Genomic DNA, 12,752 nt, shown 5'->3' on the forward strand with positions numbered 1-12,752 from the left:
GACCTTTCTCTTGCTGATTTGTTTCTCTCACAGCGTTCTCACACAACCAGCGTAATGGGGGTGAGACTGAGAGGTCCCCTCATCTTTGAGGGGTCCGGGGCTGGATTTTGTTTGGTTGAACAACAAAATTGAAATTGGTAGTGGCTAAAGTGGTGGAGCTGGAACATCTGTTCACTTGGCTAAAAATATTGTTCGCTGGTTTGCTATGAAAGAAAAATACTGTTAAATGGCTGACAGATTCGGCACATAAGTTCAAGCGAATAAGGTGGAAATATCCACACTCAGGCAACTATCTGTGTGTATAAAAAACAAAAATTGGGCTTCATGCCGATAGATAGCAAAAGGCATTTTTTTAATCTAAAAGGCAAAAAAATTGAGCTTCATACCGATAGATAGCAAAAGGAGCATTTGCTGTTTTTCTTCTCCGGAAAATATTTGTAAAGAAGTCCTTGAATGGCTTGAGGAATGACTCTTTGTTTAATCTAAGTTGTTACATCATCATAAAATCCAAAGGTGTAGAAATTTTGCCTTTACTAATTATGTTTTACATGGACTTTTTATTTAAGCATGTTTCTTTCCAAACTAGGACATAAATAAAACTACTATTTTAAAATTTATTATTCCAAATTTACTATTTATTTGTTGTATTAGGTCATCATAAAATCCAATAGCATATATAGTTTTTTTTCTAATTAAGGTGGTAATATCTGGATTCTCTCTATTAACTTGGTGGTTCTTTTTTTTTTGAGATTACACAGTACAACGCACGCACGCACACTCACCCCTTATAAACACACGTACGCAAACCATACTCCTATGAGTACCTTCGAAGGACTGAGCCGACAAATTTTGAAGTTCACGAGTCACCACAGGCGCATCGCTGTCGACAGATACGTCGCCACTTAAAGTTCACGAGTCACCACAGACGCCTCGTTGTCGACGGGCACGTCGCCTATCACTTAATGCATAGCGCCAGAAAATTCTAGAATAAATCCAGAATAAAGTGCCGCACCCAGGATTTGAACATTGGGTGGGAGCCCCCAACCAATGGCCTTTGGCATTGCGCCGTGGCCCCCTTGGCAACTTGGTGGTTCTAATAAGATTTTGTTCCTAGTGTACAAAACATTTGTTCCAATATTTTTTTTTGTTCCCTGTATTACAAAGTGAGACTGCATGATGTGTTCCAGGTTTTCACAGATCTTAATTTTATCAATATAATGTTCTCGCCCACTTGAACGGATTTTTATTCTAGACAAATAAGGATCTGCATTGCATTCGATTGTCTAGGCCGCACAGTCATCAAATAATCCATATATAGATTGATACAAACAAACATCACCAAGAGTTGTTCCTGGTATAGCAGCTATATTTTCAGACGTATATATCCACTTGCAAGCACTCAATATAGCTAGTAAGTGGTCATCTCTGCAGTCTACCTTATTCGGCGCGAGTTTTTAGACGTAGCAACTACTAATAGTTGGTGCATGTTCCACTACAAGAGAACTGGCGAACATCAGGTTTGCATCTCTGATTGCATGCATCTCAGTGGCTGCATCTCGTATAGGCATTCGTTCTCTGGGTTGCTGCTTCGAGCAGGATATGCCAATCCTAATGACAGAGATCAGAGATTCCTGAACTCTGCTTCTTGTGATCTTATCGCTGGCATCATTGTGCACCCATATTGTTGGATCAGCTATCTCCAAGATTCTGTCAGGGAGAGCAGCCTTCGAGAACTTGTGAAGATCTAATGATCCTGTAAACATATCGTCTGTCGGGCTCCTACCTGTAAACATCTCAAGGAGCAATATCCCAAGGCTATAAACATCACCAAGAGTTGAGATTGGAAAACCTTCTGCATACTCTGCAGTTAAGCAAAGTTTTTAATTACAATAATCAAGATGAAATATTTATGAAGGAACTAGGGTAATGCTAAAAGGAATGCAACAATTAATGTTAGTTACCTGGAGCAACATAACCAATGGAGCCTCTTATTCCAATGGTGCTGTTTGAATTTTGCCCAGCTATGTTTGCACTTTGAAGCAGGATCCTTGAGATACCGAAGTCTCCAACTCGGGCACTCATATCTTCTGCTAGGAGGATGTTGCTTGGCTTGACATCACAATGAACAACTGGTGGCTGACAGTGATTATGAAGATAGTCCAGAGCATCCATGACATCGACAGCAATATCTAGCCTTTGAGTTAGGCTCAGAGTATTGTTTAGAGTGGAGGTTATGTACTTGGGATCAAGCCAACCATCTAAGCTCCCATTGGGCATGAGGTCCATGACCAGTGCCTTAAAATCTTGACCTTGGTTATCTATGCTTGAGCAGAGCGTGATGATCTTTATGAGAGAACGGTGGCGTACCCTTCTCAGCGCCTCACATTCAGCCTGGAAACTCTTAGAAGACCCTGATTGCTGAAGGTTAAATACCTTTACAGCCACAGGTGTTGGTGTATCCTCACCTTGTAAACTGCATTTGTAAACCGAGCCATATCTTCCTTTGCCAAGCAAGTTAGATTCTGAAAACCCATCTGTTCCCCTCAACAAGGCCTGATACGTAACTCTTGGGAAGTGTTCCTGAGTAACTACTGTAGGTGGCGTTTGACTCTTCGGTCCATGCTTAAGCTTCCAAATAGTTACAGCGACTGAAACTAGCAATAACATTGCTCCAGTTGTTGCCAGAGAAATGATCAGAGCCTTTGACCTATCTTTTTTGCTATCTCTTACAGGATGCGTGGAGCATGGAGCCAAGCGAAGCTGAGGTATTCCACCGCACAGCTTGCTGTTTCCAGTTATTGATATGGCAGTCAAGTTGCCGAAAACACCCCCACTGGGCACTTCACCCTGCAAATCATTGAAGGATGCATCAAATGCCAACAACGACGTTAGTTTCTGTAGAGATGCTGGGATCGGTCCTGACAGGTTGTTGTGCGCTAGATACAGCCCTTGCAAGGCGCCGATATTGCTAAGGGCATCTGGTATCTCACCTGACAATCTGTTGACGGTCAGGTTTAGTTCCCGCAGCCCTTTTAAATTCTGCATAGATTGTGGTATGTTTCCTTCAAACATGTTGTTATCCAGCATCAACGACTCTAGTACTAGGCAATCGCCGATGGTATCAGGTATGTGGCCGGACAACCGATTCCCTGACAGGATCAACTGGTTGAGATTAACCAAGTTACCAACTTCTGACGGAAGGGGTCCTGAGAATGAATTGTGTGATAAATCCAGGCTCAAAGAAAGGGATGGCAGAAAAACCTCCTTGGGAATTGAACCATTTAACAGGTAGTTCTCTGACAGATCAAGGAGATACAGGTTCCTTAGTTTCCCAAGGCTTGTGGGGATCGGTCCTTCCAAGCTGTTACTGTATGCAACAATCTGATTAAGCAGTGTAAGGTTTCCAAGTGAAGATGGTATGAGGCCTGATAACCTGGTTCTGTACAAGCCAAGCTGAACCAAGTTTGCTAGTTTACCGATGCTGTCCGGGATCACTCCGGAAATTGAGGTGTTTGCAAAGTCAAGCATACTTAGCCCAACCAAATTGTTGATGTCCTGGGGGATGCTGCCCATGATACTACAGTCTGACAAATAGAGATACTGCAGCGTGGTTGACAGGTTTACCACCGATCTGGGCAGCTGCCCACTGAAGGAGTTGTCACTGAGGCTCAGCTGCAGAAGTTTGCTGCAGTTGGCCAGCGAAGCGACGAATTCCCAGCCCTCCGTGTCGTCTGCCTGAAGCTGATTGTAGGGCATGTACAGGATCTGTAGATGTTGCAGCCTCCCGATATCGCGAGGCACAACTCCAGTGAATTCGTTGATCGAGAGCTGTAGGCCTGTGAGAGTCGTGAGATTTGAGATGGAAGAAGGGATGCGTCCGGTGAACCTGTTGTTGGCGAGGCTGAAGTCTTCCATGGCGGGGAACTTGCTGCCGATGTTGGCGGGAATGCTGCCATGGAGCTGGTTCCCTTCCACGTGGAAGGTCTTCAACGACGACAGATTGTACATGGCGAGCGGGAGCGCGCCGTGGAGCTTGTTCACGGCGAGGTCCAAGGCCCGAAGGCCGGCGAGGTTGGCGAGCCCCGGCGGGATCTGGCCGTCGAACTGGTTGTTGGCGAGGGCGAGGCGGCGTAGCGACGACATGTTGGCAAGTGATTCCGGGATAGGCCCCGTGAGGCTGTTGTTCTTGAGACGGAGCACCTGGAGACGCGTCAGCCGGTCCCCGAACCCCGCAGGCACGCGGCCGCCGAGGTTGTTGGCGTCGAGGAACATTTCCTCCATGGCCTCGCAGGAGCTCAGGTTGGTGGGGAACCTGCCGGAGAAGGTGTTGTAGCCGAGGTCCAAGTAGCGGAGGCGACGGAGACGGCCGAGGCTGTCTGGGACGTCGCCGTGCAGCCAGTTGAATCCCAGCTCCAGTGCTTGCAGGAACGTGAGGTTTCCGATGGCCGGGGAGAGCGTCCCGGCAAGCCCTTTCATGGGCAGGTTCAGCCCCACCACCCGCGGTGGGTTCCGCTTCGTACCACGGGTGCACGCCACTCCCTCCCAGCTGCAGAACCCGGCGCTGCCGTTCCACGATGCCAGCGCGCCGCCGTCCATGGTGAGCTCGGCCTTGAAAGCGAGCAGGGCGGCCTCATCGCCGCCGCTCACGCTCGTCGTCAGGATGGAGAGGCCCAGCATACATAGCAAGCTCCTCTCACGCATCGACATTGCCATGCCCTTCTTACATTACATTGGTTAATTGGTGGGAGAAGACAGAGGAGCTATATGATGGTTGAGTAGTAGCAGGACAGTACCGTACGTCTGTCTCGATCATCTTTGCGCGGGCGTGCCAAAGTCGTTGAAATCTTGATGAGGCGTCCTTTTTGACGCTGGATGGATGTGGATGAGCGTGAAGAAAACGTCGATGAATGCTTCCTTTTTACGCTGAAAATTTTGCGGCTTTAGAAGAAAACACGAATGAATGGACACGGTCGGATCGGAGATGCCCGTTTGATGATACGGCGACAGCGTACTACAACACTAAAACAGCATCAGCTGTCTATTGCTAAAGATAAAAATTACCATTGAACAGACCATTGCTAAACATGTCCCTGGAATGCTCTGTTGCTAAAATTCAATATTTTGATGGATGATCCGTTACTATAAATATTTTATTTTTACGTTGGTTTATCCGTCGCTATTTTACACTAGATCGTTCGTTGCTAAATATTAGTGTCCATTGGCGGGATATTTTTTGGCCCACTCCAATAAAAATTTTAGCCCAAAAGTCATGTAAACCCTAACTACTCACTCAGACTAAATAAACCAAAGCCTCATTTTCTCTTTGCCTTCTGCCGCCGCCTCCACGCACACACAAACGCCCCTTCAGTTGCTTGCCCCGCCGCCCGGCTGCTCGCCCCTGCCGGCCGCTCTCCCCGCTAGCCACCCCCGCCGGCTGCCCGCACCATCGTACTCTGGCCAATCTCTACTTGCGCCCTCACCACGTCGCACAGCCACAACGAGGCCGCCGGGCTCATGTCTATTGGGGTCGTAGCCTCCATGCCACAGGCATTGGGCTCGCTGCCTCCCTGGCGCGGCCGCCGGACTCGCGACCGAGATGCAGCGGCACTGGTGTCTCTAGGATGCAGTGGCGCGAGAGCCTCTTTTGGGCATGCGAGGACACGGACAGCTGCAGTGGCAAGAATGCGTGGATCCAACGAGCGGCATTCCTTGCTTCGATTTTTGTTTCATTTTGCTTTAATCTACTGATTCCCCAAATCCAATTCCACGATCGTTGATCAGTAACGAATCCAGCGAACCATCAGCTACTCCTACAACTTTCCTTATTTAAAAATGATAATTTCCGCAACATTTTATTTTTAGAAGGAACCTAAGTTATACATATATATTATAGAATATAACTTATTTCTATAAATTATACTAACAACTTGGTATAACATTCCGTCAAAAAACAACTTGGTATAACACTTTGCAAAACATATCACCATATGACCTATACCATATAACTTACAACTTATGCCAAAACTTTAAAGCACAAAAGTTATAAAACAATTTTTAAATTTTTTCTTTTACCTTTTTTCTCTTTTCATTTTTTATATAAATCTATTAATTTTTTTTCTTTTTATATATGCTGTCAACCCTTATTTTATTTGAGCGATCGTTTACTTAGATTTGATGTAACAAAGGTTCAAACTACCTCTCTTTCTAGCGTGCTTTTCCATAACCACCGCTGATGTCATAAAAAAGTAAAACATTTATTTTAAAATGCTAAATGTAAATTTTATAATTATTAACTTTCTACACGTAACTTTTATATTTAACTTTCTATTCGCAACTTTTATATCTAACTTTCTACATGTAACTAGTAGATATTAATTTATAATTATTATCTTTTATGTCTAACTTTTTGCAAAGCTATTTGATTTATTATATTTTGTGCTTAACTTGCAGTTATTAACTTATATGTTAAAATTGGTTTAATTAAATTATATGCTTAAGTTTTAATTGTAACTTTTTTGAACGTTCGCTAAATTGTCTCGTCATAAATTATGTTGATAAACTTATTCTATAAAATATTATAGATATTATCATGTAGTAAGTTATATGTATAAGCTATGTGTGTAACTTTGTCACAGTGAAGGTATATACTAAAGTCATGTATATGAGTTATACGTAAAAGTTTGTTCCATAAGTTTCACATAAAAGTTGTGAGTATAATTTTTCAAAAAAAAAGTAGCGATTTTTTTGCCTAAAATAGAAAACTTTCTAAAAATAGAAAATTGCGGGATTTCTTTTTTTGCCTAAAAAAGAAAGTCATGGGGGTTGTTTGATCGTTCGCTAGATTCAAATATGATGAACGTTCGCTATTTAGTGAGTCCGTACTGATTCTAGGAATCCATGCTCTTTTCAGCCGTAGATCCTATGTCCTATGGTCCTAAGAGTTAGCAGCCGGGGTTGATTAGACAAAGAAGCCAACCACCGATGCCCCTTGGAGGTGCTGATGGCTGATGCAGAACTGCTGCCCTCCCTACGACAAAACCTCGTCTCAGTGCCCTACCCTGTAAGGAAGCCGATGGCCATGTGCGTGACTGTAATGAGCCAACGAAAATATTTTGTTCATAGTCGTAATGGAGCAAGTAAAAATACTTGCTTGGGAAATGGTTTGCTTGGGAAATGGCAATTATACCCTGCACTATTAATTACTATTGTAACAAGGATCATAGTTTGCTTGGGAAATGGGATCCTTCTCTGTGTTAACTTGAACTGATGGTTTTTTTTCCTCTTTAAAGATATGTCACAGTATTGTCGCTGCAATGGTTAGTATTCTTCTCCACTATTAGCCATTTACTGCATTGTTATTTCTTTTTGCTCAGCAGACCTCTGAATCATAGTTTGGTTATTTTTCGAACCAAAATGATATCTCTCCTGTTAACTTATATATGCAGCTTGCAACCCAGTTCTAGAGACTTACTTACCCTTCTGTAGACTATACTTGAACCGATGCCTTACTTTGTTTTGTTGAGAACAAAACTTGGACTTATTAGTTTATTTCCCCTCTGTTCTTGTGCTTTGGAATGAAATACAACAGGACACGACATCTCATTTCAAATTTGCTATTTTTGAATGTGATTTATTAGTTGTTCTTTGGAATGCATGTGTTTGTTGCTTTGTAATGAAATATAATTGAGACTTATTGGTTGCTATGATTTTTGAGGTGCTTATAACTAGTGCACTAATTGAAGGCAAGCTGCTCCTTGTCAATTTCTTCATTGGTGTTTATATAGCATTACTATGAAGGCAAGCTGCTCCTTATCATATTCCTCTGATGTTGCCAAAAACCTGTATGTTGGTTGGTAGATGGCAGAACCCAATGACTTGGATATTTCCTTCAACAAGATAATCAATTATATGAGCTTCTTATGTTATATCGAGTACCAAATAGGTTTACTTTGAGTATGTTAGTGGGACATGTAATATGAAATTGCTAATTAGAAAGTGACTACTTAAATAATTAGCAAGTGACATAGCAGATCACCTTTGCCTTTTGTTGCTGCAGATTGATACTCGTCATGTTAAGTGACTAGTTCGATGTTAAGTGACATTACATATATAATGTAATTGTTCGATACATGAATCAATGTGTGTATAATGTGATCACTTTTGAATGTCATCACTTTTGTGTACATGAATCTAAGAGCATCCTCAACCGTTTTGCATAATTGGTTTGGCAAATGAGGGAGTTTGCCAAGTTTCAAAAAAATATGGCAAATGTGAAAAGATGCAATCTCCAATGGTTTGACATTAATCATTTGCCAAAAAAAGAAAATTATGGACCCACACAATTTTTTTGCCGAGCTTTTCTCCTCCCCGTGCGTCGGGTGAATGTTCGCGGCAAATTTATTTCCGCCGAGGCGCTGAGGTCGCGACGTTTGTGCATAACCGCTCGGAGTTTGGCGGCTGGAGTTTTTGCCGACAAAAACGATCCGAAGGGCATTGATGGAGTACCTGGCGTTGATGGAAGACCGATAGGTAAAAACACAAACAATTGGGAGGGCATAGATGGAGTCCCTCATTGATGGAAGACCGATGGGCAATTCGCAGAAAAGTCTGGCGGCGGGATGTCGCCAAACTCGCGCGACCTCAACCCGTAGCCGCGCGCGGACTTCGCGTCAGTTTTCCAATGCCAAGTGTGAACAGGCTTGGCATATATGCCAATCCTTTCCCTCTTTTTGCCAAGTTAACAAAATTGCAAAGTCCAAATGAAAAACCATTGGATAGGTGTTTTTAAGACTTTTTTGCAAATACATGAATGCAAAGCCTATTTGCAAAACGGTTGGGGATGCTCTTAGGTATGGCCAATATTTGATCATCAGCTATACCCTTAGATCAACTTTTTATTTTTTTACGTATTTAATTGAGCTCGATGGACTGTCTGTTGCTAAAAGTCTTTATTGTAATGGATTGTCCGTTGCTAAAAGCTCTGACAGGCTGCCTGTTGCTTAAGGTTGGACCGATCGAACTGTCCGTCGCTAAATAAGATATTCGTCGTTGTATACATACAACGACGGCTTCATTGGCGACGGTAACGGTCCGTCGCTATAGCCCTTAGCAACAGACTATCTATTGTTGTACACCCCTTTTAGCAACGCATTGTCCATCGCTGTTTAAAGGTTGTGGTGTAGTGTATGAATTCGTCAAACTTGTGCGTCTTCAGTCACGTCTTGGTCACCCCCAGTTGATGTCTCCCGGTGACTTCATTCATACGCTTGCAGCAGCAGTCACACCTGTCCCCCCAAAGATTTTGCACCCATGAATTTTTTTAAGACAATTAATAATAAATAGTAAATTTGGAATGATAAATTTTAAAAAATAGTAGTTTGATTTATGCCCAATTTGGAACAAAAAATGCCTAAATAAAAAGTCCATGTAAAACATAATTAATAAAGGAAAAAATTTTACACATTTGGATTTATGATGACGTAATAACTTAGGTTAAACAAAGAGTCATTCCTCAAGCCATTCAATGACTTATTCACAAATAAGTTGTGGAGAAGGGAAACAACAAATCGTTTTGCTATCTATTGGTATGAAGACCAATTTGGCTTTTTAATATACACACATATAGTTGCCTTGGGCCTGGATATTTCCAGCTCCACAACTTTAGCCATCTCCACCTGTCTACTTGTTGTAGCCTTAAGGCCACCGAGTCACTATATTTTTCTTGCTCTTGGCCGGTCGGAGCGTTTTAGCATCACAATCGACATTGACGAAGAAACAACAATACTGGCTGGGTTGATTACATTGATCATCAGATTTTCATGGCAGTTATCTAGAAAAATATTCGAGTAGACAAGATTATGATAAATTATAAAAAGTACACCAACTTTTGATATCTTATTACGTGAAATTGGTCCATTGATTCCCCCTGTGCATGGGGGAGAATCTCCGAAGAACCACAATGGACATTATTCATCTTTTTTCTTTTATGAGAAACTGGTGACAAGCATCATCAACAACATGGCCTACAATAACATGATACAATGACATGGGAAGCAGGCCTGATATCAGCGTTCCATTGACTTTATTTGTGCTTTAGTTCTTTGTTTGGAAAGTGTCATGGGTTCATTGCCATAGCCAACATCTTTGTTCATCGAATGTCAGGAGTGTGGGTCTCTGGTGGCTCAGATGCATTTAAGAACAGGAGAGAAGACTTGGCGATAGGCTATGGTCCAACTATGGGTAGTTCTTCGTATTCGTGAGCACCCAAATCGTGGGGTTACAACGAAAGATAAAAAGATTTGGTAGGGATCGCTCGATGCTATCTTGAGGCTCGTCGGCGATGAGGTTTATTTCCATCGAGTAAGGAAAACACTCCTCTCTCTTGCTAGGTTGTCGGGGAAGGAACGCTCAATCGTTCCTCTCATTTCCTCAACGTTTAATTGAGCTTGGAATGCTCTAGTTAGGTTCTCTGTGTTTCTAGACTCTCCCCTCTTTAGGCGCCCACCCCTCCCTCATATTTTGAGAAAGGATAGGTACAAGAGGTTTGGGGTTTTAGTCTATGGTCTTTGTGCGGTGGAGTCCAATAGGGTGCTGCTGTGATGTGGATGGACCCTGGCGTTGTCATGGAGTCGGGGGAGCCTTGGGCACCGCCTCACATCGCTGGCCCTGATGCTTGACCATCGGGGGCTGTCTACCATGGGTTCACCCTCCACCAGGTAAGACTTCTTGAGGCTTCTGTGCTTGTGAAGGCGCTCTAGCTCAAGGGATGACGAGGAGGCCCAAGATCCCAACGCCACTAAGGTCAATGAGACGATCTGTCCTATTATGTCACGCTATTTGTGTGACGCTGTCAATGGAGCGTCTGGTAGTGCCTCGTTCCCGTTGGTCGGGCTGGCACCATTGGACCCTCAAGCTTGCCCGAGCCTCGAAGGCTGATGCTCAGGGCATCAAATCCTTGCCGAGTACTAGCTCGAGTAGGGATTGAGCTGGAGATTAGGCTCGGGCTAACGTTGGTCAGGAGCCTAGGGCCTTAGGGTGCCTTTGGTTGAGCTGTGGCTTTTGAAAAAAGCTGCTGTGGGCTGTGAGCTGTGGAAAAGCAGCTGTCAGAAAGCAGCGGTGGGAAAAGCAGAAGGCCGTTTGGTTGGAGGTGCTGTCAAACTATAGATAGTCTGTGAAATACCGTGTTTGCCCCTAACTGTCTAGGACATGTTTATATGGAAATTGCTTGAAACGTAGTAATTTGTTCTTTAATTTACATGAAAATAAGTATTTAAGCAAAGGTAAAATAATTCAACATAATAGAAAAATATCCATCAAAGTTCGGATACAACAATGCCATCTCTCAACATAACTAGCCTCATCTCGCACTAACCAAAGCATCAGCTATCCTATCACGTATGATATTCATGGATTCATCGCTCTCCCCTTCGTTGGTACCATCTTCCTGTGTTTGTGTTCTACGTCTTGCACATCGAGGCATGTAATCCTCATCAGCATCACACCTGTCGAACTCCTTGTCACGCATTTTGCTATCACGGATGAAGTTATGCAAAGCAAGACAAGCAGTAATGATATGCGCCTGAGTAGTAGCATCAAAACTTGGCATGTCCTTCAAAATACGCCATTTTTGCTTCAAGACTCCAAAACACCTTTCAATGACATTACGAAGGGATGAATGTAAGAAATTGAAAACCTCATACTTTCCTTGAGGAGGCTCTGAACGATTCCGGAATTCTGGTATATGGTAGGTGCTTCCTTTGAAAGGTGCAAGATACCCATTTCGGTTTGCATAACCCGAATCCACAAGATAATATTTTCCTAAATAAAACCAGTTAGTAAGGTACATAATAATACAACCGTCTATCATAATACAAGAAACCATTATTACCTTTAGGAGCTACAGGAAATGATGGAAAATTTGCCAATGCATGATTGAGGATGCGTGAGTCATGGGCAGATCCCGGCCAACCGGTGACCGCAAATGTAAACCTCATATCAAAGTCACAAATAGCTAGCACATTTTGAGAAGTATACCCACGACGGTTTGTGTGGTTAACTGTTTCATCCAATGGCACTATCACTTTAACATGTGACCCATCTATTGCTCCAATTGCTCCTTTGAAGTATGGCCAAAAACGGTTCTCTCTCACCCTTTCATGTTCCGTAGAAAAAGTAGGATCTTTTGGCGTAATATTGTCCTTAGCTAACTTGCGCAAACACCTCAACACTTCATGAAATTTGGTGTGAATCGTCCAAAGTGACCGTGTGAATCGATTTTCAGCTTGCGAAAATGATTGCGGACCTCCGACGATCCATAAAAACATAGCTAATGACTCAATAGATGAAACATTCTTGGTTGAGGTCAATCCATAGTTAGAAACTAGCAAGTCATGAAGTTCATTGAAAACCTCAAGGCTCATCCGAAACATCTTGTAAAAATACCTAGGTGTTGACATACACCTCATGACCCATTGGATGCCAGTTTCTGGTGTTTCTCTGTATGCACCTTTCTGTAAATATTTTTCAGCATACGAGTTCCCCATTCCTCCAACAATGGCTGCATGCTGTGACAGTTCAGCAAGCAACAATAATCCCTTCTGCCCTTTAGCTACAGCTCTCAAGTGGTCATCCATCTATAGAACACAGTAAGGATATGTAAAAAAAAATCTGGAGCAAACAATGCATGCAATACTACAGTTTGGTACAGAGATCATACAAAATAGAAAAATAGATGAGTACAGAGATCACAGAAA

At 43.0% G+C, this 12,752-nt stretch overlaps 1 protein-coding gene across 1 annotated transcript; it reads right to left on the reverse strand.

Moving 5' to 3' along the window:
- LOC8061026 (receptor kinase-like protein Xa21) lies at positions 1,280-4,821 on the reverse strand. Its single transcript, XM_002453903.2, has 2 exons — positions 1,962-4,821; positions 1,280-1,861 (listed from the first exon to the last, which is right to left on the reverse strand). Exons 1-2 carry the CDS (start codon positions 4,711-4,713, stop codon positions 1,455-1,457), a joined length of 3,159 nt encoding a protein of 1,052 aa, XP_002453948.1. The 5' UTR covers positions 4,714-4,821; the 3' UTR covers positions 1,280-1,454.

This window comes from Sorghum bicolor, chromosome 4 (assembly GCF_000003195.3).
Source record: "Sorghum bicolor cultivar BTx623 chromosome 4, Sorghum_bicolor_NCBIv3, whole genome shotgun sequence".
Classification (NCBI taxonomy): Eukaryota; Viridiplantae; Streptophyta; class Magnoliopsida; order Poales; family Poaceae; genus Sorghum; species Sorghum bicolor.

Bases quoted from the DNA above. Each gene is read 5' to 3' on its own strand.
- LOC8061026 (XM_002453903.2), bottom strand. From the start codon at position 4,713: ATGGCAATGTCGATGCGTGAGAGGAGCTTGCTATGTATGCTGGGCCTC. The intron at 1,862-1,961 runs GTAACTAACATT...GCTTAACTGCAG, and splicing joins CATTGGTTATGTTGCTCCAG to AGTATGCAGAAGGTTTTCCA.